Source organism: Epinephelus moara, chromosome 5 (assembly GCF_006386435.1).
Source record: "Epinephelus moara isolate mb chromosome 5, YSFRI_EMoa_1.0, whole genome shotgun sequence".
Lineage (NCBI taxonomy): Eukaryota > Metazoa > Chordata > Actinopteri > Perciformes > Serranidae > Epinephelus > Epinephelus moara.
The window spans coordinates 14673760-14700995 of record NC_065510.1 but is presented as its reverse complement, the minus strand read 5'-3'; the positions used below and the strand labels follow the sequence as shown (position 1 = coordinate 14700995).

The 27236-nt window shown below is 43.0% G+C and overlaps 1 protein-coding gene across 4 annotated transcripts in view; it reads right to left on the bottom strand.

Moving 5' to 3' along the window:
• sh3pxd2aa (SH3 and PX domains 2Aa) overlaps positions 1-27236 on the bottom strand; it is a 151277-nt gene that overhangs the window by 55490 nt on the left and 68551 nt on the right. For 2 of the 4 annotated variants that reach the window (XM_050045236.1, XM_050045237.1), the window contains exons 6-7: positions 17041-17066; positions 2760-2804 (exon numbers count right to left, since the gene is read on the bottom strand). In XM_050045236.1, coding sequence (XP_049901193.1) covers positions 2760-2804; positions 17041-17066 — 71 coding nt within the window. The remainder of the gene's footprint in view (positions 1-2759; positions 2805-17040; positions 17067-27236) is intronic. The other 2 variants (XM_050045238.1, XM_050045239.1) reach the window with 1 other exon arrangement.

Genomic DNA, 27236 nt, shown 5'->3' with positions numbered 1-27236 from the left:
TTACCTCTTAAAGGAATAATTCAATATTTTGTGAGACAAATATGTTGAATCTTATTTTTTAATCACAAACAGAATGTTACTATGTCGTGGCGAACAAGACTACAAGACTCTTAGAAGTCTTCTTATCTAAGTCATAAGGGGCCATAATCGCTCACATGCCGCGTTTTTTTGGCATGTGTACGATTCATTGTTTTTAATGTAAATGTGCGGCAGGCATGCTCAAACACAAGAGCGACGCCATTGTGATGCACATGCATTCCGGGTCCGGCTTGCAACCATTTGCTGCATGTCACCCCTGCTCTCTCTCTCACCCCGTTTCACTCTGTCCTGTACATTAAAGGCAAAAGCCCGAAAAAACAACCTTTAAAAAATATGGAGAAGTTAATCATTTTAGCGCACAGCTACCCAGAGCTTTACATCTATCCCACAGACAATAGGCTGCTGCCGCACTCTTGAAAGCTGGCACAAGACACAAGACAAGAGTAGCACCCAGAGCCTGACCTTGCGTTTTCCAGGCTGTTAAAGACGCACGGCCCCTAAAGCAGCCCTATCACCAGAAGGAAATGTTGGCATTGTATGGCATTTCTGCAAACCACAAATATGTTACATTTGCAAGTTTCTCGGTATCATATCTACATTTCTAAGGTAACACAGTGTATGAGCTAACTTTGTCCTCTTAAGGTGGAGGTGATGGTGGATGAATCACCTACGCGAGACACTTGCCAAGTTGCAGACCACTGTTTGAGACCATCAAACACCATAACTGGTTGTGATTTAGCACGTCATTGCTGTGTTTCCAGCTGCATCTTAGGCACCAAATATGGGTGTTTTAAAGCGACCTGTTGCTGCTCTTCCAGCATCAATAGTGGCATAAAAAGCGGTTGTTTTTTAACAAGATATTGCTGCTTTACCCACAACCAAGTAGTTTTTGTGCCTTAACCCAACAAGTTTCAATATAGCTGCTCCATACTCACGTACATGTAACATATCAGTGGTTTGCAGAAGGAAAGCAAATAATGTCGAACTACAAAACTGGCATTAATTGTTGGTCTGAGTCTGGATGTGAACCCAGGTCTTAAGTGTCAAACAAGAATGTGCTAACACACCTATCGACCAATTTTGACTCTGACTGCATCAGTGCATACATCATACATGAAGGAAAAAGGCATGTCAGCACAAGCAGTGACACAAAACAGAAATCACATGGAGCCTCTGATGAACAAAAACATGAATGCTAGATAATTACTTCTTCTGGCTCAGAAGAAAAGTAAGTCGCATACTTTGTCAGCATATCTCTCCATCTCCCCATTTACGACTGCATCTAAGACAGTGAATTCTCTACTGTCAGCCTCTTTGTCCTTTTGTAAATGGGATTGGACCTTGAACATGGATTGCATTGTTAGAGTTAAGCTGTGCAAATCCTGCACGTTCAATGCCACTGTCCTTTAAGATCTAAGAGAAGATCTTCCTTTCTAAGACCCAATCAACCCTTAGATGAAGTCTTGCATTTCCTGTGCAGCTCACAAGAACGAGTGCATCCATGTATCTTCACAGTGTCCTTGTAATATATTTATGAGAATGAAACAGGTTGCAGTGCGCTCATGTATTTAAGCAGCCTGGAAGAATTATAAAGTATGCCTAAGCTTTTGCGCAGTGCTTAAAACACAATTAAGCATCTCTACATGTTGTTACTCAAATAAACAGGCAGGGAACACCAGGGAACGCTCATAACCTCACCTCTCCACTGGGTGAGGCTGGGCATTCATCCCTGTCTTTCTTCAGCATTCTCCCGCGAGGAGAAATAAAGAAAAGGAACATACTGCGGAGAACGCAAGCAGCCTATGTGGAGGGAGCAATCAAAGTCAGCCTGAGGTAATAAAGCAGCGCAGATCCAGCTATTTAAATGCTTTATACTGTTGTAATGGCAACCACGCCTTGTTGAGAAATGACTCCTGAAGACCTGTTACATTATGGCTTCAATATTCCAAAAACTTTTATTGCACAAGATTTGTTGCTGAAATTAGGGGAGCGGTTTCCTTCATGTTCTATACACTTGAAGGATGGTCATTGTTTTAGTTTTGCTAAGTCAGTTCAAAGGGGATTCATCTTTGTTGATCCTAACTCGTACTGACACACTGATAGCTTTAATTGAGGGAAACAACATATCTGCGTCTTTCTCCATCAATGCCTCAATTGCAGTTAAACGACTCAAACAATGATGGTTGAATGGTCACCAGATGGGGAAGTCTGTGATTGTATTTGCGTCAAAATGCGTTTATATCTGCACGAAAACCATGTTCTTTCCCGGGATGTTTATTTGCAATAGCGACAATTAGGGTTCATCTTGTCCTCCCTCGACTCATCATTCCTTTACACCTAAAGTTGAATGAGGTCACACGCAGTGATCTACAGTCATGTCGCAGACAAATGCAAAGAACCAGACTTGACACCTCATTTCAGGCTAAGGCGCTTTGCCACATGCAGACCTAAGGTGCACGCTCTGGCCCTCTGGCACCGTGCCCAGCTGCTGATGGCCAACTGCGGAGATGGATGCATAGACTGCAGAGAGGAGAGAGGCTGACTTTGAGCAGATGGGTGAGAGGAGAGGCTGATGACAGCGCATGCAAAGCAGATGTCGAGAGAAAGCTGAAGTGTGAAAAGAAATAAACTGGGAAAACCAAAAGGGGGATGCGGCTGGGGTGTCGCTGTGACAGTAGAGCATGCATATTCAACATGTTGACATAGACACACAAGTCTACCTGAGGCCTCTTTCCTCGGGCTGTCTGTAAAGCCGTACATCCATACTGGAGACAAAGAGAAGGAAGGAAGGAGAGAAGGAAAGAGAGATTATTCAGTTGGACAGCATGCAGAAGCAACAGTATGGTAAAGCACACCTTTTTCACATCTACTGAACACAAAATAAGAAGCAGCAGAGATAAACTGGATCCAAAGTCCGGGCCGACTGATCTGGGGACGATATGTTGTGGCCTGTGTTATTGAGCTCAGTGTTTTCATCATGCTGAGGAGTATGAAGTGTATCTGAGGGCAAGCAACTGGTCACTGCTATATTACAACCAGCTTCAACCCAAACCCTCCCTCCTTTCGACTGCAAGATGCTCGCTCCACCCTTCCTATGATCCCCTTTCCTCCATCTCTTCATATCATTCTCCATTTCTTCCATCCCTCTATCTGCACCTCGTGGAATGTCTGAAATGGGCGTCAGCCACTTCTAAAGTCATTCCTGACTCCCCAACCCCCTTTCTTCAAAAAACATCTCAGCCCCCAACCAGGAAATTAAACGCCATGCATCAGAAAAGACAGGGACAGAAGAGGTGGTGACCGAGATCTGGGGAGCAGCAGATTAAGCTACCTCGGTATATATGACGCTTGATTTGAGACCAAGATAATATTTTATTGTCTGGCTGTCATCTTGTCCTGGAAGTGAGCTACATTAGGGCTGCAGCACTGCAGCACACAGCCAGAAACAGGCCATAATGATATTAAGGAACTGGAACAGGAGCAGGGCAGGCTACTGAACGCAAGAAGGAATGTCTCTTTCAAGACTACAAGAAATGGCCATAATTATTTATTTACTTTATTATATTTGGTATAAAAAGTTTTGCTGAGCTTTGGCATACATAATGAACATTTTTGCACCAGCACTGTGTTATCTGTGGACATTAGGGAAAACTTTTCAACCTACAGGCATTTCAAGATGAGAGAAGTAGGTGAATACACTTAAAGGAGCTGTATGCAACATTCAGAACATTAATATAGCAGCAAACATCTATTTGCTATGTAAAGATATAGGGGAGTAATGGCATCCTGAGCAGAGAATGAAGTCACACTACCTCTGTGTGTGTAATCCGAGCTTCTCTGTAATTGTTTTGGTAGCTGGTTTGGCTGCGTATTGACGTTAGTGCATGTGAGTCCCTTTGAGTGTATCTCACTAACTAGCTTATTCCCATTGCTTTGCACTGCTCTAATACAATAGTTAATGCGTATCTAGATGGCTTGTCGCCCATCCGTCGCTTCCCCCATGGTAACAATGTTAACTCTGACAGCACTGTTGCCACTGTAAGCACTGTTTATTGAGTTAGCACTGTTAGTTGTTAGCTGCCGGTTTAGCCACCTCTAAGTTGAGACTATCCCGCCCCAGACTCTCAATCATAGATATGCTCTGAATCTCAGCTCCTTTAAATGTCTGCAGATGTATATGGACTTTTGCTGTATGAACAAGCAAAAAGGGAGGTTCTTTTTTTAACAAAGTTCAAGCCAGTTGCCACAGGGGCAGGCAGGTTAAACACACCATAACTAAATCATCTCACGATTCTCTATTTGTGAAAATGTAGATTTTAGGCGCCTATTAAAGCTGCAGCTAGTAGCATTAACCTTTAGGGGTCAACTTCAAGGCAATAGGCATTTACGGATTGGAGGTACTTATTCATAGTTCTATGAACACCCCTTTTTGATGTGTCCCCTCTGCAAGAACTAGGGACTACTGTAGTTTTTATGCCATTTTGAGGGACGTTTCAGCTCCTACTTCAATACCCTCTCAGCACAAGAGAAACGTTAAGTCAAATAAGTATATATTGACTGGTTGAGCAAAAAAGCCAATGAAGCACCAGTACCTGCCCTCTCTAAAATTCTTTTAGCATTGCGAACAACAGACACAAAACACAAGCAGCAGCTCGTAACAAAAAAAAGAAAGAGAACATGGACAAATGGGTCGACAGGCTTTACTGAGCATATATGTGACAGAGGATATACAACGCGATTTTGACTCATCAAAGCGAAATATGCCAAGGTTGGCTTACGTCACTTCAGCATTCCTGTTTGCAGTGTGATTGCACACAGAAAAAGCTCTTGGCAGTATGTAGCTTTCAGGAAAGCTCCCCAGCTGGCAGTTCCTCTCAGGGAGTCCCCAAAACTGTGGTCCAAAAACGCCTCATAAAACTCCACAAATGTGGGTTGATCTGCTCTTTATTTTCTTTGTTTTGTTACATCACTCACTCCCAGCCTGTCCCACCACTCTCCATCCCATACAAGCCTTCATCTCACTGTCAACCCAGACACACTGCATAGTAATGCGCACATTTACACCTAGAGCTTCAGTGATTAATGTATTATTCACAAACAAAGACCACGTCAATAGAGCTACAGATTAGAATTAGTTTATTACATATAACGGATGATGGGGATGAGGGTTGAGGGATGAGGGTCATGGGATGGAGGGATGAGGGGATGTAGGGACAGGGAAGGAAGGAAGGAAGGTGGGGGGTGGAATCTGATGGCGGTCCGGTGTTGGCTGAAGGGAGGAGGGGGCAACGGAACCAGGGAAGCGAGAACGGAGTCAAAGTGGAGGGAAACCGATAAGGTGTGCTTAAATATTTTTAGTGCAGAAGTAGATGAGATTGAGGCGTGGTCTTTGCTCCCGAACTTAGTTATAAAATTTCATTTCATTTCATTTCCAATCTCTGTGGTCGATGAATAATACAATTCCAAACAACAGTATTGAAAGTATTTTAAGTTGGCATTGACGCTTGGTTAGATACTCAAAGGCTTGTGTACATGTTCTTTTATCAGATAGAGGTCCAGAGGTCTAGAAGCAGATGAACTTGCTGGAAAAAAAGTCCAAAATTTAACAATCTGAACATAGGGCAGTTTCCTAAATAATCAACTCGTCTTTTGAAGAGACCAAGTTTGTATACTTCATGATCCTGGCGAGCGCTGCTCCTGTTGTGAAGCCGACAGCTCCTCTCCGTTGACTCATGTGAGATAATAAAAGCCAAATCCCCTCTCGCTATCCACCAGAGCCTCGGGAGCTTTGCTGGATTGATGTTGGCCCCAGAGGGAGGGATACGGGCTGGTCCCAGGTCAGCCAGGGTCAAACCCCGCTCACTAACGCCCTACCATGATTATTACCCACCCGGCTGCTCTCAGTGTAGCGCTCAACATCTGATTGATATTAACTCTACTCTTGGCCCTCCATGCTAACCCACTCCCCCTCCGTACAAACACACACACACACACATATACAGATGCTTAATTCCTTTCAGGTTTGGGTGATGACGCCACAAACCAGCCGAACCAGCAGTGTTTTCTCTGTCCCTTTGCTGCTGTGGGTAATTTTCCTAGAATTCTGACCCCAAACGTCTCCATTACTCCGCAATTGAGGGCCCAGGGACGGTGAAAAATGGCATCTCTGATGTCTGTCTTGCTAGGTTTGGATTGGAGGGGCTTATTAGCCATCTATCTTGTTTTTCTGTGGACTTAGTAGATTGTGTTTTCAAAGGAAAGTTCCTGTTGCGGACGTCACCACACACCCCCCCCTAAAAACCACAGTCAATCAACAGGCTAAGACCAGCGGCCTGAAGACTGTAAGGAGTGAAATAGTGAAGTGTCTGCTGAAACGTCCTCACATAATAGATCTTTCTGCTGCTTTGGAGCTTACACAAACTAGATGATGCTAAAACTTTAAAGATGCACTCCCTGTTTTTGATATAGTGCCCCCAATTCCCTTCAAGCTCACTGTTGACGGACTGTCAGCAGTGTTGAGTCTCTATGCGGCCTGGTTTGCTTGGTATTTCAACCCCTACAATTACTAAATCACTCACTCAGATTTAGTGGCATCCAGCGGTGAGGTTGCAGATTGGAACCAACTGAATCTTCTCCTGTGTGCCAAGTGTGTAGGAGAACTACAGTGGCTGACAAGAAAACAAAAAATGTGAATGGCCCTGTCTTGAGCCAGTGTTTGGCTTGTCTGTTTTGGGCTACTGTAGAACAACATAGCGGACTATGTTGAAGAGGACCCAATCGATATAAACGGCTCAATCTAAGATAACAAAAACACAATGGTTCTTAGTTTCAGATGATGATACACTAATGAAAATGCTGCAAACGTCTTGAACCAGTGGCTCTTTTTTCACTTCTGAGCATTAAAATCCTCTAACAGGAGCTACTTGGTGCAGATCTAGCTGTTTCTACTCCGCCACATATTTCTAGCATCCAGACCAATCCATTGGACACTGGGATGTGCATGTCTTTTTTAAGGGTTTTTAACTTTTAAGATTTAAAAAATCTGAAAACATCAGTCGTAGGAAGGGAGACAACCTGTGGCTCTGTGGTGCTGAGGGACACTGTTAAAACATCAGGGGTGTGTCTTTAAAGAGTATGAGAGAAAAGAGAATAAAAAGCAAGGCTGAGAGAGTGGGCATAGGTGAAGATAGAGAAGCAGAGACATCTTTCACTGCAAGCTCATGGATTGATTACTGAGCAGGCCTACGGGGCCAAAGCACAGGGGTCCAAAGTGTCAGGGCCCCCCCAGCCTTCATCTACAAAATGTCACTCAAAGTAACAGGTATTGACCAGGAAGAGACTAAAAAGTATCCCAAAGAGACACATTATAACTGCAAAAGGGGCAAAACAACCACGAAGAGAGTGAGACACAAAATAACTACAAACAGACACAAAAGTGACCAAAAAACAACAAAAAAAAGCTCAACAAGACACAAAAGAGACACACATTAACTAAAAAGTGTCAAAACAAAGACCAAAAATACACAAAATGATGTCTAAGAGACACAAAATAACTATAAACACACACATAATAAACTCAGACACAAAATAACTACAAAGAGACACAAAAGTGACCAAAACCCCCCCAAAAATAAGCTCAACAAGACACAAAATAACAACAAAGAGACAAAAACTACCATTAAAGACCCAAAATGATCTCTAAGAGACACAAAATAACACACACAAAATGAACTTGAAGACAGAAAAAGACTACAAAGAGATACATAATGAACTCAAAGAGACACACAATGACTACAGAGACACAAAATAAACTCAGAGACACAAAATGGCTACAAAGAGACAACACAAACTCAAAGAGACACATAATGACTACAAAGAGACACCAAATAAACTCAGAGAGACGCAAAATGACTACAGAGACACAAAATAAACCCTGAGACACACAATGATGACAAAGAGACACCAAATAAACTCAGAGAGACACAAAATGACTACAGAGACACAAAATAAACCCTGAGACACACAATGATGACAAAGAGACACCAAATAAACTCAGAGAGACGCAACATGATGACAAAGAGACACCAAATAAACTCAGAGAGACACAAAATGACTACAAAGAGACAAAAAATGACTGCAAAGAGACACCACATAAACTCAGAGACAAAACATGACTGCAAAGAGACAAGATGAACTCATAGAGACACAAAATAACTGCAAAGAGATACAAAATGAACTCAAAGAGACACATAATGAACTCAGAGAGATACAAGATGACTGCAAAGAGACACATAATGAACTCAGAGAGATACATAATGAACTCAAAGAGACACATAATGAACTCAGAGAGATACAAGATGACTGCAAAGAGACACATAATGAACTCAGAGAGACACATAATGAACTCAGAGAGACACATAATGAACTCAGAGAGACACAAGAAGACTGCAAAGAGATACAAAATGACCACAAAGGGAAACAAAATGACAAAAACATGCATAACAACTGCAACACAACAACAAAAATAACAGCAACAACAGAAAAAGAGGCAAAACCACCACAAGTCCGTGAGTCTTACTCCTCTGCAGGAGAGGTGATAGTGCCTTTCACATATCTGTGGCTCATAGGAACCATTGTCTCATAATCTGCCCATGTGCAAGCTTCAAACTACAATGTTTCATGTGGGTGGAGTATACACATGAGATTGGAAGCATCAACATAATGTACTAACTGTGTTCCCCTGAGTTTCCTCACAAAAAAACAACAAAGAAAAACAGGGAGAAAGTAAAATTTGAACTTTCTGAATAGGTAAACAAAGTCATTTATTATAAAAGAGCCGGACTGAACCTCCGACCTCACGATGGCACTCCCTGCATATCCTCCACGCAGCTAGCTGTAGCTGCAGCCAGCACACAGTCAGGAGCTTAAATGATAAACCCTTGTCACCTGACACCAAGACAAAGGCCACCAAATACAAATCACAGCTAACCAGTATTGATTCGACACTTGTGAAAAAGCACAGCTGCCCAGAGTGACACCAACGCTAACAATGTCAAACCACAGGCAGAAGCTAACTAGTATTGATACAGTGTTTAGCAAGGAGCGGGGAGAACAACAGAGACGAGACAATTCATCCCCGACTGTGACACAAACGTTTGCTGTGACAAATGACATTTGTGTGCAGACAGAGCAGTTGGGGGGAGGTAACAATCCGCTGATGGGCCCTAGCCTTGACACAACGCTAGCAAAATACAGCCGTTAGCAATGACAAATGGCGCCCAAACCAGGCTGGGAGAGCGACACGGTGTGGGTGCTCGCTTCAGGGTGAGGTCAAATCACATCACAGGCCACATCTGTTCCACAGTGAGCACTGTCACGTCTGTCCAAACTCTCTGTTCTTCCTGTTCTCTCGCTCCGAGCCTCTCTCACTTATTTTGGCTTTAAACATCACCTCCTTCAGATTTAATGGAGACCAGCCACAGAGATACAACACGGTCACTCCCGGGGGAAGAACTCTAACTGCTCCGACATATTGAGATATCTACGCCTCGTGGCTATAAAGCCGAAAAAGACAGTTATCATTTTTCTGCCTAAATCAATACTCACTTTACTGTATCTTTAACACTGATGTGATATGAGTGTGCTGGCGTTATTACCGCCGCAATTAAGAGCTCAGTGTGATGCTAAATGTGTTAAAGTCAACACAGAGAGCGGTTTTAGTCTCATTGGTTTTACAGAGGCAGGTAATGGAGGGTTTAAGTGTCATATAAATATGTCTATTGACAGAGGAGCTCGTGATAATACAAGCAGGATCCTAATTAGCGCTGGCAGCTGAACAGATATGTACAAACACAAACTGCCCCTGTCCACTAAACCTACACTTGTAAAAACACTGGCACACACACACATTAACACACAGCCCTGCTCCGTGTAAATACAAGTGGCCATTCCGACGTCAGCCTGAAATCGTATCCATTGTGCCACGTAAACAAACTAGCGCCTGTCAGACAGTCTTAACCCCCGTGGCCTCCGTTCCCTCTCAATCTGGCCCTCACATGGAGGAGGACGAGCTCCATCTGCACTCGGCAGAGCAAAAGGGGGTAGTGCAGAGCTGTGACCCCTGAGACTCATTGGACCTGACCCTATGTTTTTAAAAAAACACAGTTGACATCTTTGTGTCACGCTAACTAGAGGTGAGATAAATCAGTGTTTGGTTTCTGCTGGCAGGCACCAAAAAAACATTTTAAAGTCCAAATTATTTTGAATTATTCGAAATGATTTCAGCTGCTGCAATGACACTTTCAGAAATATCTTCACCCTTGTCACGCTGTCTTAAAATCAAAATTTGGTATATCAAGATCATGACTTTTATGGCATTTGGTCTTTATTACACAACAAACACAGGACAAAGGTTCCTAAATTGACTTGCATGGTGTTAATCTCTAGGCTTGTGCCAACTAGTGATTGGATTGTATGACGACGACTAAGGGGATAATTGACAATAGGATTTTCCTTCGCCAAAACTGAAGCAATTTAAACTAACTCACTATCACAACTAAGATGTCATTAAAAATCATTTCTAGAGTCTGTGCCCCCCAGTGCTTTTATTGATGCCTGTATTTTAAATCCTAAAGTGACCCTTCGCCTTTGCAATGGCCTGTCAAGCTGTCGGAGTACAGTAAGCATGGAGCCCACACTGTAACTAACTGCACTCCCTGATGAAATATTATCATATTTTTTGAAAAATGAAACAGTGATTCCAGAGAGAAGCAGACAGAGGGGTCTACAGTCTGTGTTTGAAGGATATATCCAGGATGTCAAACTGACTCAGCAGCAACAACAGGTTAAAAAGACAAAGATAGTTAGAAGCTAAAGCCGAACTATAGGCTACAGATCACAGTGTAAAAGTGAACCACCACATCACTGCTGATCGCCACACAAGACAATGAATATAAAGGGAAACTTCACTGATGTTGAACCAGCTGTGTGGCATCGCAGTGTGTGTAGATGAGTGTGTTTGGCTTTGCCCTCTGTCTGGGACCTCAGGGGGAAGTCACACACTTGTTCACACTGCGATGACACAGAGCTGGTTGAATATCAGCAAAGTTTCCCTGCTTCCCTTCACTGGTTCCTGTACAGCAGGGTCGGTCTTTGTTTCACTGTTATAATCATTAAAAAGCAAAAGCAGCATGTGTATACATTCAGTAGGCTATATCTTCAGTAGCTAGCTAGCTAACCCTACACTTTTCAGGGTCTGATTTTGGTTTTGGAACAGGGAATAAATGTATATCTTTTTCCAACCTCGTAATGAGTCTGAAACGATTAAATTAGAGTCAATGGAGCGCAGCTGTGTTGTTGCCGGACCCTGGTCTGAGCTGAATGCTATGCTATGATGGGTCTGTCTGCTTCCAGAGACAGGGCATTTTTTTCTTTTCCACTTTGCTTTTCTCTTTTAAACAGTAGTGAATAACAAATACCCTGTTAATATATTCTGTCCCAATTATACTCAGAAACGTGCTTTGGTGCAGTGGAAGTGATGCAACAGAAATTTGTTTGGAATTAACAGAAGAACAGCAGGGTGGATGATGAAAGCAGCAGTAGTCATCATGGTTGAACAGACCAAATCAAAAAAACACCAAAGACACTTAAATGAACAGTTCAACATTGTGGCATTTTGAAAAGTATACTCTCTTTCTTTCTCACAGATTAATGAGCAGATCTTTATCAAAGTCATGTTAGTTCAGCCTAGCTTAGCATAAAGACTGAAATCAGGGGGAAACAGCTAGCTTGGCTCAGTCTAATGTTCAAAACTTTCCCTACTAGCACCCCTAAGGCTCACTAGTTAACATGATGTATCTCATTTGTTTAATATGTTAAAAATCGACATGTTTGTGGTGTTAGGCGGAGTTAAATATTTTGTGACAAACAGCAGCGTATCCATTCGCCCAGCACTTTTTTGCCATGTCTCCAGCCATGACGTGGGTGGCCAGATACAGTTGGTGAACAGGTTTTGGTATGGATCTCTTTATGAGCACAATGGTACCAAACTTGGCAACCTCACTACGACAAGTCACTGTCACTGTTCCCAGCTGGTCGACGTGCTTTGTTTTTGTTTTTTGATTTTTAAAATGTGAACAGGACCATTCTGTTGTTCCCCTGGTGCAGATCAGTAATTATGCTGAACAGCTTCTCCTTTTGCAAAAAAGACGTTTAAGTCCTGGAGTGGACACATAGTTTGCACAACAGTAAACGATGAAAGGAAAAAGAGGATTTAACTAAAAGATGATGGATGATACTCTAACGGCTACGCTTATATGGCAGCAAATGAACGGGAGCAACCTCAACGAGCAGACACTGTCAGTGGTGTTGAAAGGGGATGTAATGGTTACTCAAAACTTTTAGCTGGAAACCATCAAAAGCATCTCAGGGATTTACACTGAGAGCAGCAGCAAGAAAAGACCATAAACACAGCGATGGAACACTGTAATCTTTCCATTAGCACATGGCCACAGAGAGTATCATACTTTATGTCACCACCTCTACACACAGTAGGGGAGTCGCCTTAAATGTGATGTGTTACCATTCTAACATGCACATTTTCTCATGCTATGTAAATGTCATCATGATGTAATCACGTCTGCATGTGGCCAGTGTAGTAGCAAACATCCCTGAGAAATATCAGCAGGATGCATCCACTCTGCAGAAAACAGTGGCTGGAAAACTAGTTGACACAAACTAAGTAAAAATCAAGATCCAGGGGGATTTTTTTGAAGGTAAAGTTGTGTTTGTGTGTTGTGGATCTGTTCTCCATTAGTTAGTATAGCATGAATGCATACAGCAGCTCACATGTGACATGTTTTGCAACTGCCAACATTTGCGAGCACAGTTTGATTGCTAAACTTTCATTCATTCATTCATTTTCTGTAACCACTTATCCTGTTAGAGGTCAAAGAGGGGCTGGCGTTTATCCCAGCTGACACTGGGCGAGAGGCGGGTACACCCTGGACAGGTCACCAGACTATCACAGGGCTGACACATAGAGACAGACAACCATTCACACTCACATTCAGACCTACAGGCAATATAGAGTCTTTGGCCTGTGGGAGGAAACTGGAGTACTGACACAGGAACATGCAAACTCCACACACCCTGGGGTTTGAAGCCTCCACCATGGGTTTGAACCAGGAACCCTCTTCCTGTAAGCAGACAATGCTATCCACTGTATCACCCTGCCGCCGACGACTTAACTTGAATCTATATAATATTGAATACATATGACTTGTACGTCTGTTTTTTGTCAACAAAACTTGCAAATATAAATGGACTGTGTGACTGTAGCATAAACTCAAAAGCTTAGTGACGTAAAATGTTGCTCCATTTTTGACTTATCAGGGGTCAGTGCACAATTTCACATGGCCTCCCCAAAACGCACGCAGTCTATGATCTGTCAGATGTCATTCACTTATATTCTAAATCAGATTAGGGTTGTATGGTGTCTTTACAACTTCCATCAATTAGATTATCTAACTGTGTAGGTGTAATCAATGTGCGGGTCCACAAGGAAGGACATGAATATTCCAACTGCAACATTCGGTAAGGTTTTAATAATATCATTAAGTTATCTGATCCCATGCTTAGTATAAATCAACATATAAACAGTTAATTGACTGAAATATTGTTGATTTTCCATGAAAACTATTTGCTTATTGCCATTTTTTAGCTTCTGTTACAATTAAGACCGACATGCGCTTTATTTGTAGCATCAGACAGCGTTCATTTTTGGTTTAATTCCTCACAAATAGTTTTCTCTATTGAAAAACTATAAGTGGTTTGTAATTGCAGACACACATGTAGGTCGTTTACCTTAAAATATGACATAGGTAGGTAAAAAGAAATCTCCCCTATATATAAAAACATAATACCAATAAAATTAAATTTCAAATACATGTAAAAAAAAAAAAAAAAAAATACTGACATACTTGGTGTATGGAAATTAGATTTGTTCCATAATGCTGACAAAACAATTTTAAGAATAAGCCATAGGAGAAATGATGTGCAGAAGGCACCTCAAGAATGTGACACCTTCCCTTCATTAAGAGACAATGTTCCTTCAGTTTCCATTCATAGAAATAATGCAGATGTTATGTAACTGTCCAAGGGTTTAAAAATAGCCAACCTCTTGCCACACAGACTCAATCTGTTACCTCAGGTGGAGCAGAGATCACTGGGTAAGTGGGGTGGCATCCAACTGGGCAGCATCCCAAAGACTTAGGTTTGCTGACACAATAGGTATGAAAACCACCTGTTTCAAAGCATAATGCGCTACACTAAAGGGAAGTAGAGAAAAAAAAATGCCAGCTGGCTTATCTGCAGCAGCAATCAGCTTCCAAGAAATCAAATCACTTTAAGGAATGTGGATGTAATTGAATTGGTAGTGAGCTCCCTCTGGGACTACGACAAACTGATTCCCTGCAGGAGGGTGAAACAGTTCCTGTGCTCTCAGTCCAAAAATAAACTCACAATCAATTTCAAGAGTTGTTTACTTGAAGGAAGTCACATTACTTAAAACTACTATGAATGAGGTAAAAATCAAGGGGCCACATCAAACAAACTAGGTTTTGCATTGCTGTGCTTCTGCCCATAACCAAAAGCTATCTCAAGATATTTCCATTCCCCAACACAACCTTTAAGCTACTTAAATATAACGACAAAGGAGTCTTTGAGGGCATCTGTAGCAAGAGAATCATATTCTCCATTAACCACAAGCTATTTCCTGCATTTTTTCTTTAATAATTCATGAGAGGTATGACTGATATTTCCCTAAGTTTCCTCAGTCTACCTAACCATAAACACGCAGGGCTCCCAGATGCATATATTAATGACTCACATGTACCAATGCTTTTGTTAAGCAGCTATACTGCAGCTAATACCCTCTAAGAGCCATACGTTTGCTAAGATGGCTAATGAGGCTAAAAATCCTTGACAGGAAGAAGTGGATGAATAGTCTTTTAGTGGTTTTATTGGCCTGTGCCACAAAATTCAAATGTGGGATACAGTTTAACAGATTCGGGACCTGTCAATAGTCGGATGTTTTTACTCTGTGTTATGCTGAATTGTATGTGTAGCATCCAATTTAAGTATTAACATAATGGATGTCAGTTTCGGTTAATTTTGCTTTCAACAGCCCGACAACCATTAACTTGTAACGACACGGTTCATTTTTAAAGAAAAAGAAATGCAAAATGACCCGAATACATGAGGCCTTTTCTTTTACGCTGGCACTCCTGTGACTTAGTGAGCTTTAGCATTGCACTTCAAACGCTATCTATTTAGAGGCAGTGAAATCTTGATGTTTTGTGATGTAAATGTCTTGCTGTCTATTTTATTTTCTGTTGGCTTTGCTGGCAGCTAGACGGTTAACCTGACTCCCAAAAAATGGAATTACAACTTCTAAGTCCATCACATGATGCCATGGGGCCCAGAAAGACTTTTTCCAATAGACTAACTCGGGAAAGAGACATCTGTAAATCAGTGGATACATGTTTTTTTTCACTATCTCGACTTGATCCATCTGGTCTGATAACATTTGAAAAGTCTAGTAGAACCACAAGACTAAATTATTTTATCCCCTTTCAAGTTAGCAGAGGGCTAAACCGGAAGTAGCCGGCTTGGCCAGTGGAAGTCTCCAGTGCGTTTACTCTATGGGTCCAATGATGCGGAAACAGCGCCGATCACCTGGGAAATTTCATACACGGCAGTTGATCCTGAGCAGCTTTCAGAGGAATAAACAGGGTCTTGCCTCCAACGCTGTATTGAGGTCTTTTAATACATCCATAGTGTTAATATGTGGAAACATTTGGCCCACTGGCCTCCCCCTGGTCTCCGCTGTATGTTAGCCTTGGCCGCTCAGCACTGCACACCACCTGGATTGGGTGAGAGCGAGCTAGCGGCGCCGCTCATTTGGTAACACCATCCCAGTGGCAGGGCAGCGTTGCTCGAGAAACACGGTGGCCACCAGCCCCCCTGCTAACCCCTGGTGAGTAAGCGTCTTTATTTTGAGCTGCAAACCCCCTTAAGCATTGTTAACTACGTTAGCACCACTAGCCATGGTGATGCTGCCAACAGCGCTAACAGAGCTAACAGTGATAATAGTTAACAATGCTAAAAGGGGTTTTGCGGTTCAAAATTGAGACACTTACTCATCAGGACGACTTGGGAGAACAGAGGGTGGGCACAATGTTTTCACAGCAACACTGTTGGGGCGGGACGACATTACAAGCGGCAATCGCTAAATGAGTGGTGCCCCTAGCATGCTCCCACCAGAGTGGGTTGGTGCACTGTGCAATAAACTACAGAGTTGCGAAATTAACAGATAGACCAACATGTGTGTTGACATCCCTATTTACAGCCAGGTCTTCAGTCCCAGAAAATTAGACCAAACAGACCAGGGTGAAATCAAAGCCCCTTACAAGCACATACCTTCAAATGTATTTCTGTTATTGTAAAACCATCTTCCCTATTGAATTATTAAGAATACTAAACATGTGTCATACAAAAAGCTTCGCCTAGAACTTCAGCTGAAGACTCAGAAGCAAACAATCCTTCAAACTGCCACATCAGAGAATAATACTTTCTCTTAAGAAAACATAGGCTAATGACTCTGTTTTGACATCCCAAAGAACCATCAGGCAATTCTGAAACCCCACCCTATACTGCGAGGAAAATCTATGGCCAGGAGGAGAAGGCTTGACAGCTTTTTGATCCCACCCCAAAACAAAGTCGACAGCAAGTCAGCGTCCCGCAGCGGGACAAGTAAACAAACCACACATTAATATCACATGGATAACAGACAAGTCCCAGAGAGAGTTAAAGAGTCATACGTCATGCAGCATAACATCCTTTGGATCTAAAGGAGCGGCTCTATTAGGAGCAACAAGTTGATAGAGAAAAGAGGGTGAGTTAGCTGTTGGAGAGGAAGGTGAAGAAAAACAAGGGACTTACCCGACTTGCGCTTGGAGCCATAGTCCCTGAGGGAGAAACAACACAGGAGGGACATGGTTAGTGACAGCAGATGCCGCTCAGTCAACAACAAAGCATGTGGTCACCGCATATGGATTGTGACACTACTACACGGCAAAAACTGGTAACTGCACTAAGGAAGTAAAAAAAAAAACATGCATGCAATCGGCTTTAGACCACTAAGAAACGCATGTGTTTGAGGGAGAGGGAGAGACGGAGAGTAAAGGATGGAGAGGAGGGAGGAATGACTTTGGCCAGCTGCCCGTACTCCCCGCAACAGACACAAATTAGTCATGTGACTCCAAAGCAGCACCACCATCCTCTTCCTATACTCCTTTTCCTCCCTCCCTTCCTTGCCCTGTCAGAGAAGAAGGCGACCTCTCCCCACATTAAGAAGAAGGAGGATCAGTTGCTTAATGGATTCTAATGGGATTATGCCACAAGGCTAAGCTATAGATGGGGGGTGACACAGAGCAGTGTGTGAGGTTTGCTGTGCTGAGCGTGTCTGCTTCTGCCCTTGTCTATAGTGACTTTCGGACTCTGGCGGCGTGGCAATTGAGTTAAAAAAGATAGAAAGCAGGAGAGATCAGGTGAAGACAGCCTGCACTATTTATAAAAACGCAGACCTGACAATCTGTCCGTCGTCACACCCAAGTCTCCCTCCCTCTCTGCCTTCCTCTGGCCCTCTTTCTCTAATGCTACTAAGAATCAATGTGTCCTTTCCCGAGGCCTAATCAAAACCCTCATCTAACCTCAAATTCAGCCACGTCATCCTGCCGCAGTACAGATGAAAATGAGACACAGGCAGCACAATAAAACCAAAGCACGATGCTGTAGTGAAGAGCTGAATCCCACTAGAACCTTCTCTCCCATACCCTCTGTCATTTAAAAATAACCACCATATAGGCAGCGATATCAACCCCCAGACAGCAACAAGGGATATAGCGACCAGAAGGTGAAGTGTTTTGTGGATGACTAATAACAACATGACTCTCATTTCAAGAGGAGCACCAGATTGCAGATAATGGCTGTCGGTACATCTCAGTGTAACAGAGGGATGTGTGTGAGGCAAGTAGGTGTATGTACACATATTGGTGTCGATGCTAAGTCAGTGAGCATCTGCCCACCAACAGGCGATGTGTGTAATCGATCACAGGTGTTCCCATAAGATTCGGGATCACTACCCAGCTGCAGGAGCATCGTTCCTTGGGACAGTTGACCTCACTGGCCCTTGTGAAACAGCCCATTTCATTAATGAGGGACCTCTTATCTTGCCAGATATGATGCGGAGCAAATAGGCCTGGAAGTTTATATTGCAGTGCCAGGAGAGCAGATAGTGTTCAGGGCAGCGTAGCCAGCAGTCAAGGTAGTGCCCTCTCACTGTATGAGGTTAATGAAAACCTCCTCCTGGCTCTTGCTGCGACCGCATTGAGGCTAATAAAGAGACATCCTGACACAAGTGCTCTACAAGAAGACAGCGTAAGGGCAGGCAGCACACACGCATGAGCAGAAACCATGTCTCATTTCAGATACAACAGCTCCGGATTCTTGAGTGTCACTGTGCTCGTCCTCGCTGTCTTTTTCTCTACCCGTCAATCCATTCCCCTGTGATCTGATGTGTCCGTCTCTTTGTGACCGGCCACAGCAGATGAATAAAGCCTTTATACCGACATCTCCACCATGATCGCTGCGTGCTAGCAACCAGAATATGCTTCATTGTCACCAAAGTGGGACGCAGAGGGAGCGGGACTTAACCCCTCGCCTCACCCCATCCATCTCAAGCCATGCTGGACACATGACCTCTAATACCAGGGGAACAGATAGTATTCAAGTCAATGGCCAAAAACTTTCAATGAGTTGTACTGCAGAGTGTCTGGATGCGTCTCAGTGGAAAGTATGTTGTGGACAGACCAAGCCTCAGAGCTGGCAGGGTTGTTTGCCAGGATGTTTGCCCTTTTCGCTCTGGGCTTGCCGCAGTGGCATTAAAGATGCTGATATCCTCTGTTGGGGCGCAAAGGAATGTTTTACATATCCAGGGAACGTTAAGTGCTGTGTTCACATTTCTATTTGCCAAGGACTCTTAAGTTGCCCACTCTCCATCTTTAGCTGTCTCTGTCAAAGTCATTGTCAAAAATATGGTAAACTAAAGTCTAAAATTAGGTACTACCTTTGATTTAATTACAGTAAAGGCTTATTTGTGGTCTATGTTAGGTACGTATACAGACACGGACAGAGCCTTCAGTCCATTCTTTGCTTTCATGTTGTCCGTATTTGTGCATGTTTTCTAAAAACTTACAACTTCAGCGGAGCAGTACCACTGAAAATCGGTGGGGAAATTAAGCCTAGTTTAACCGAGACACAACTGTAAAACACAAAGGAAGCATTTTAATAATGGGGTAATGGAATGAATCTGTAATCTAGGTAAAACTATTACATGCAGCAAAGGGTTGCAAGCCGGAGTCGAACCTGCGACCGCTGCTGGCATCGCCTCTGTACATGGGGCGCCGGCACTATCCACTACGCTACCGACGCCCTGACATATCTGTTTCCATAAACAAAGGGAGTATAGATGAGCTTTAAGTCTTACTTTAATGTCACAAAACAAACACTTGAAATTGATGGTCTAATTCTGGAATAAAACACAGGAAATTCCTCAGCCACAGAAGCTCACCTTAACAGAAAACATCCTATTACTTTCACTACTCTCGGCCATTAATTTCATTTCCCAACATAAAATACTAGTATACACTTGCTCTTGTCCACTCTTGTAGGACTTAACAGAGAAGCAGGGATTCAGGTCATCTGGGCAAGAGGCCAACATTAACAGCCCTAACAACAACTAGTGCTGTTTACCCCTTTATAAACCTGGATGCCTGTCTGGTTTACTAACACTAGGAAATGTTGATATGTTTCTGCAAACCATAAATATGTTACATTTGTGCGTTTCATACATATTATATCAATGTTTCTTTCGTGACGTAATAAATGAGCTTACTTTGTCATTTTGGAGGTGATGGTGAATAGTGTGTCACCTAGGTGGGACACCTGTCAAGCTGCAGACCACTTTGACACCAACAAACAACAAAACCAGTTGTATTTTAGCAAGTCATGGCTGTGTTTCCGCTAGCTTTTTAGGCTCCAAACGTGGGTGTTTTATAGCGACTTATCGACAGGGATAGTACCAAGACATCACTATGATTCCAGCCAGGATTGTCCTACCAAAGGTGCGTATTTTAAGCCAAAACATGATCTTTTCCTAACCATTACCAAGTGTTTTTTGCACCTAAACTTAACCACATGTTAACCAAAGTGTTGTTGAAATGTAAAGTTTTAACAAATTAGCTACATAATAACGTGCAAATGTATCCATGGTTTGCAGAAACCTACAATGCCACATTTTTTTTCTTGCAATTGGGTGGCTAATACAGGGATGGAAGACCAAACAGTTATGAAATAATTCAACATTTTATTCATTTTTCACGCTGCTATTTATGTTGTTTTTTCAGCAGTACAGAAATGGTACACATCTGGTTTGAATAAAGAAAAAAGCTTGCTAATAGTTTATGTATAAATGACCAAACTACAAGTGACCCAATGTGTAAAAGGATTTCCTCTCCATCAGCCGAACTGCAGAGGTAGTTTTTATATGCATGCTGGATGCCTGCTGGGTTAATTGAACAAGAGAATGGTAAATGATCTACATGGAGTGACAATACAATAGGTGCAGGCGTGGGACCTGGAAATGGCTGGTTGTAACTTATCAAGGAGGTGAGGACAGGGGCCAATGAATGAGTTTTGTTTGGTGGAGAACAGCAGCAGCATGAAAAGTACTTTGCTATAGCAAACTCCCAGGGAGCCTGTTAAGCTATTCCTGCTGTGCATGGTTTGAAAGGCAAATACGACCTCGAAGCTCTATAAACAAGTCCCAATCAAGAGAAAGGCAGAGGCGTAAGCAGTTTCTGGTCCAACTGGAGATGTCTATACAAATCACTCAGCCTCCGAGTGAGTGTCTAAACTGAATCTGCCCCGTATTTAAATCTGTGAGGGTTAATTGTTGTAGATAAATGATCCGATGCAGTCGCAGAAGATAGAGCTGTTGAAGCCTTTTGTTAATCCTGACACTGCTGATTGGATCGATAGCACGTGCTTTTGCTGTTGTTATGGAAAGCAGGTCAAAGTAAAGGTTAGCTTGTATCACGTGTAGCATAAAGCATTCACAAAGGGCTTTAGAACAACATGCCTGCATGACATCCAAGCATTATCCCACTGGAACAGCTCAGGAGGCAAACAATACTCAACACACAGCCACATTCGCCATGCTAACAACTAGCTAGCGGCTCATTAGCAGCAGCATTAACCTAGTTTTGAGCAAGAAGGGACATTAATCCTGCAACAAAGCAAAACAGAAGAAAGATGTTTAGCTTGTTAGCTAAGCAAGTAACATTTAACATCACATTAGGACTTGCCAGCGGGAGTGCAGCTGACTATTTTTGGCTTTATTTTCAGAGGTATGGGTTTGGAGGCATCTGCAAAGCATTAGGGCACAAAGGAGGGGCAGGGGAGGGCAACATGTAGAGAGAGGGTGGGAGGATGAGGAGGGAGTGCAGAAACACAGGGTCCAGACTCCATCCAGTGACCTGAGTCCCTGAGGCTGAAATCAAACGCTTCCCTCGAGGGGCTGAGCAACCAGCTCCGGCTGCCAGCTCTCTTTCCTACGTCTCCTCGAGGTACGGGGAGGAGGAAGCGGGGGGTGAAAGGCGACGTGAAGAATACATACTGCTGTGGTGGAGAAAAGGGTGTTTTATGTGGCTAGGTGGAATCTCAAGGCCGTATTTTACAGCCTGTAGAAAAACGCTGCGCTGACTCTAGTGACAGTTTGTTTTTGCAGAGAAGCTGGATTTTACAATTTTAAGTACACTTCCAGCTTGAAGAGCAGAGAGAATTTCACAGTCTTGAAGTGATTTGCTGGTGGTGAGGTGAGATATTTAACATGCTCACATTAGCACGATCCAAATGTGAGCCCAGAAGAATCTACTGTGATGCGACTAACATTCACACACCTTTCCTCCCGTTTTAGAAATTAAGTTTAAAAAAACAATTTATGGTGCAATTAAGATATTTCATATTTGATACAAGGGGTCCATATTTTCGGGGGCGTAGCAGCTAAAAGAAGCATCCCCAAAGGTTTTTATAGTGACATTAGGAAAAGAACAGCTGCAGAGGATCTCAGGGATTTAAGGTGACAGGGAATCTATTATAGGAGGAGCAAAGCCATTGCATTAATAAAAGTGACTAGAAACAAGAGCATGAGACTGGCAGAGTTAAGACTAGTCAATTAAGACTGTTGAAAACTCCTTGTAGTCCCGTTAATAGCTGTCCACTTTCGTGTTTTAGTACAGTTGGTGTTCACACTTGTTGTACTCAGATCTAGGCCCTGGTCACTGATATGACGGCCATCTAAATGTCTTAGTGACACTCAGTCTAAAGTCCATGCTAAGCAACCAAATGACGTCCATGTTAGTGTGTGTATAAATCTGTCAGACATAGTAAAGACAGGTATGTATATCCTGAACAAAAACATCAACAGATGGGCCTGTTGAAAACACACACACACACACTTCGTCACACTTTTCATCACACACTGACATTTCGTCACAGTGTATTCTCTGACCACAGCTCCATGAAGCAGGAGTGCCTGCATGCACGTCTTATCAGTTCCAGTGCTTCAACCTCTAGACATTGACTGTCAAGCAAGAACAGATGTGGGAGAGTACGGTGAGGCGGACCATGTGGTGTACATTAGGGTCAGGGAGGTCAGCTCAGCGGTCAGCTGACTACAGAGATGTTAGTCAACTGTTTGCTCATGAATGGCAGTTCTTTTGCCTTTTGTTTTTCATGACATCACCTATTTCTCGTCTGTTATCTACAGCACATGGGAGTGTATCTGAGCGAGGATTATGTTGGCTTTTAAGGGTGAATGAAAGAAAATCACCAGCTATGATCATATAATAGCTCCCATAGTTCAGGTTTTATCCAGAGACAGAGAAATAAATGCATGAACTTACCATTTGTGTTTTGCAAATACTGTATGACTCAATCCCTCTTGCATGCTAAAATTGCTTCGATCGGCTTGGAGAAGTGGGAAAACTTAATTTTGATTAGAATTTTGTTGCTCAAAGAAAACCCAAACAAGTCCAAAATACTGTATTTAACAGCAGGACATAATGATAAAAATATTTACACTTTCTCTTCCCGATCGCTCCGGGCCAGTGGGGTTTGAGTAGTCTTGAGTGTTTGGATCCCATTACAGTTCCTTGCAAGTCTGGCAGTGTTATTATGGTTAGATTTGTTTGTGAACAACAACAAACTCCAGCTACAATCTTTATAGAAACTTTCAGTGGTTTAAAATTGTAAATCAACTTAAAAACTGGTCCATGAAGGAAATGGATTTACTCATTAAGCGCATATGAGTGTGTTGGCAGATAAAAGGCTAATCAATGTGTTTACAAGTATTAGCATATGGCTGCAAGTTAATGGCTCTTAATGGCCCCCCGCTAGGCTAGCCTTCAAGACCAGTAAATAAACACTTCCCGAGATTATCGCCTTAGCCTTTTTCTCTCCCTTCCTCCCTCTCCCTCCTTCGCCTCGTCCCTGAACTACACACCCCATTTCATCCCTCAGAGTCGCCAAATCCGGACTTCAGCCCTAACCCTCCCACCTACTAAGTCCCACAAGAGCCCCAAATTACCCTCAGCCGTCCCCTGTCTTCTAGCCTGTATGGCTGTGACAAGGCTAAAGCTCACTGTGGGCATTAGCACTCCAGATGGGGTTCAAGGAATCAATTAACCTCAACACTCTCCTGTACACACAGTGCGGACACACTTATTGTACACACAGAGACATGCGGAGGTTGCAGATATACAAAAATATTGGCAGCTGAGGAATATTTTTAAACAAATAAATACACACAGTTTTCCTCCCCTTTTGAGGAGCGTCAAGGCCCTGATATACCTGACACAGAAGTGTGCAGTTGATAGATTTTTTACTTCATTAAATATGTGCACGTGCAGTCGCTGCAAACTATCCATATCTACAATGGGACACAGATACATTTTAGTCTGTGTAGACTGCAGTAAAAACAACATACACTGTTGTGGAGGTGGGTGTGGTTAGTGGTCAGCTGCAGGGGAGAGGTGTGGAGGGGTGGCTCATGAGAGCAGTACAGGTGAGTTGATTGACACAGCTGCTGCTGGTTTGTTCTGATTACATCTCTCCCTTTTTAATGCAGTAGTGTGCTGGCCCTCAGAGGACTGCAGCCAGACAAAGGAGAAGGACACAGCCTGAGTTTGAACGGACTGGGAGACATGTGCTGGAGGAGCCGGGCAGTCATAGGCACATGTTGGGCAGTAGTCAATAAAAGTATTGCATATAGACAGAGTGCTGAATCTGTTCGTCTGTGCTGGAGAACTCACAGAGGTAGCAAGACGGCTACAGCTACAGTATATAATGTAACAGTGCCACAAGGCAGTGATAAAATGTAAACCTTGAACAAAGGTAAAAAGATATTCTTCAAGAGGACACCTGGTTTATATTTTACTTTTGGATTACAATATTAATCTAACACAGATCGCACTTCCTCATTTTTGTATGCTCACTGCTAGTCTAGCTTAGCCAGACTTTTCGCCACAACACTGTATGTAGCCAGCTGCCTTCACGGACACTTAAGAGTACAGAAGCAGATTGAGGGAACCACTCTTCTCTCCCTCTGTTCAAACTCCGTCCAAACTCTGTTAAACATTAAAACTAGGTAGTGCTGTACAAATATAAACCAAGACTCTGTTACTGTGTTGCCTATTTCTCGCCTATTTACTGACTACGTCTCCATGAAGCAGGAACGCTTTCATGCACTTCTTATCAGTTCCAGAACTTCAACCTCTAGACATTGATTGTCAACCAAACACAGATGTGAGAGAGCATATTGAGGTAGGCCATGTGGTGTTCATTAGGGTCAGCCAGGTCAGCTCAGTGGTCAGCTGACTAGAGGTCTTAGTCAAAGGATTTTCTACTGTTTACTCATGAATGAGCATGTATACAACAAACTTAGGAGTCAGTGTTTGCCTTTTGTTTTTCATGACATCGCCTATTTCTCGACCTGGCTGTCAGGCTGTTGCTCAAACTACAGATTGGTCCAGGGGTGTGTTTTAGTGCTTGTGGAGGAAGAGGAAGAACGTTATTTCTTCTTTCAAAAGTTACATATTCTCTCTTTAAATATAAGCTTCCAGTCAATATCAGTAACTGAGCTGGACACAGTTATGTCACAATACTCCCCCTCACTCAGTAACACAAACACAATACCACTCACTTATTCCTAATTAGGCCAAAAACACCCAACCTGTCTTCACCCCCTCACCAGGAAAAACCCCGCTCTTAGGCAATCCCCTTAAAGAGCCCAAAAGCTGACCAATCACACGAGTTCATGACTTATCCCAGTAATAATCTGATAATCTTGCAGCATCTCTCTCCTCCAGGCACAAGCCAAGGTCGATCCCTATTGTTATTCATGGGGAGGGTTGTGAGGGGGCATGATGAATGATGATAACATCACCCGTGTCTCGCACTATGGTAGCCTATGGGGGCAGTGGCCAATATTTTCATCATGGCTGAAATGTGGTATGCGCATATTAATAGAGAAATTTGTCACTGTTATGGTCTGCAGAGGACAGATAATGCCATTTAGGCTGATAGTTATATGATTGCTATACCACGGCCCAGACAGATAAAACAAATCACGGCCCACGTCCCATGCAAATTGACTCGATAAAAATGCAAGATGTTGGAGAAAAAAATTACTAACTAAGAGAGGAAGAAAATCATGTCTCACAAAAAGGGAAAGGGGAGTCTAGCTTTGGAGAGAAATTCCATCCAGTGGAAATAGATCTCACACAGGAAGAGCGGGGCGCCAAAATGGACATAAATAGAGAGAGAAAGACAGAAAAAGACTCAGAGAAATGCTTGAGAAGCTGGTCAGACAGTGGATACATTTATAGAGGAGGGGAAACCCTGGGGAGGTTTCTGAGTGGACAACAGATTAGACCAGAGGCTGAACTGGATACAGCAGCTGAGGGGTGCAGAGAACTCCATTTACAGCTGTTTGTATTGTGAAGTGCGCCACCATGTGGAGAGTTACCAGAGAGTAGAAACGGAGATAATGTAGCTTGATGGAAACCTGTGATTTCTTACTTTTTGTCATTAGTCTGATGCAAATGCAGTGCATCACATTTTCAAGTTCATCCTTTAACAACACATCACACTGGTCACCTGGGCACAGCTTGGTCTCGGTCCAAAGGATGCAGCTGAGTATTGCAGCCTCATTAAGAGCACCCCGAGGCGTGATGGGAGTGAGATAGGGCATGTCTATGTTAAGGACAGGCAGGAGTCAGGTTAGCCATGAATATAACAGTGAATGTTCGGTTTGAGGTGTGGAGCCAAGCAGAGTTCCCGAGGTGTGTTTACCCCCACCACCTGGATACAGGGACACAGGGGTTATAGCCCTGACATTAGCTATAATGGCGGCAGTAGCTCAGTCCGTGGGTACTTGGCTTGGAAGCCAAGGATCGCTGGTTCACGTCCTGCATGCACAAAGTACAGAGTGTGGACTGGTGGCTGGAGAGGCGCAAGCTCACCTTCTGGGCACTGCCAAGGTGCCCTTAAGTAAGGCACCAAACCCATGGAGCAGTAAAGGAGTCTCCCCTCTGATTCTAGACTACAATCGGAAGGATGAAGCAGATCATTTCTGACACAGCAGTCTGTCTCTCCATACAGTAAATCAGAAGTGTTATTAAGGTCTGTTTCAACCTCTTCTCATATCATGACCCTAGACATCTCACAAACCCCTTTAACACCAACATGGAACCAGTTCTGTTCCAATACCTGCACCTAATTTTGAACGACCAAATATAAACTGGTTCAGAACCACAAAAGTTGGTTCTCTCCTGGAACCAAAAATTGCAGGTTTTCCTTGACCTGAAGTGTGAACTGTGATAACATCAGTGGTTGTGTCATATTCTACAGGCTGGAAAGAGAGGATGGATAAGTCAAAGAAGAAATCACTGGAAAAAAGCTTGAGCAGTGGTCTTAGTAACAATTGGTTCATGCTTGGTTTTTGGGTAAAAACAAAT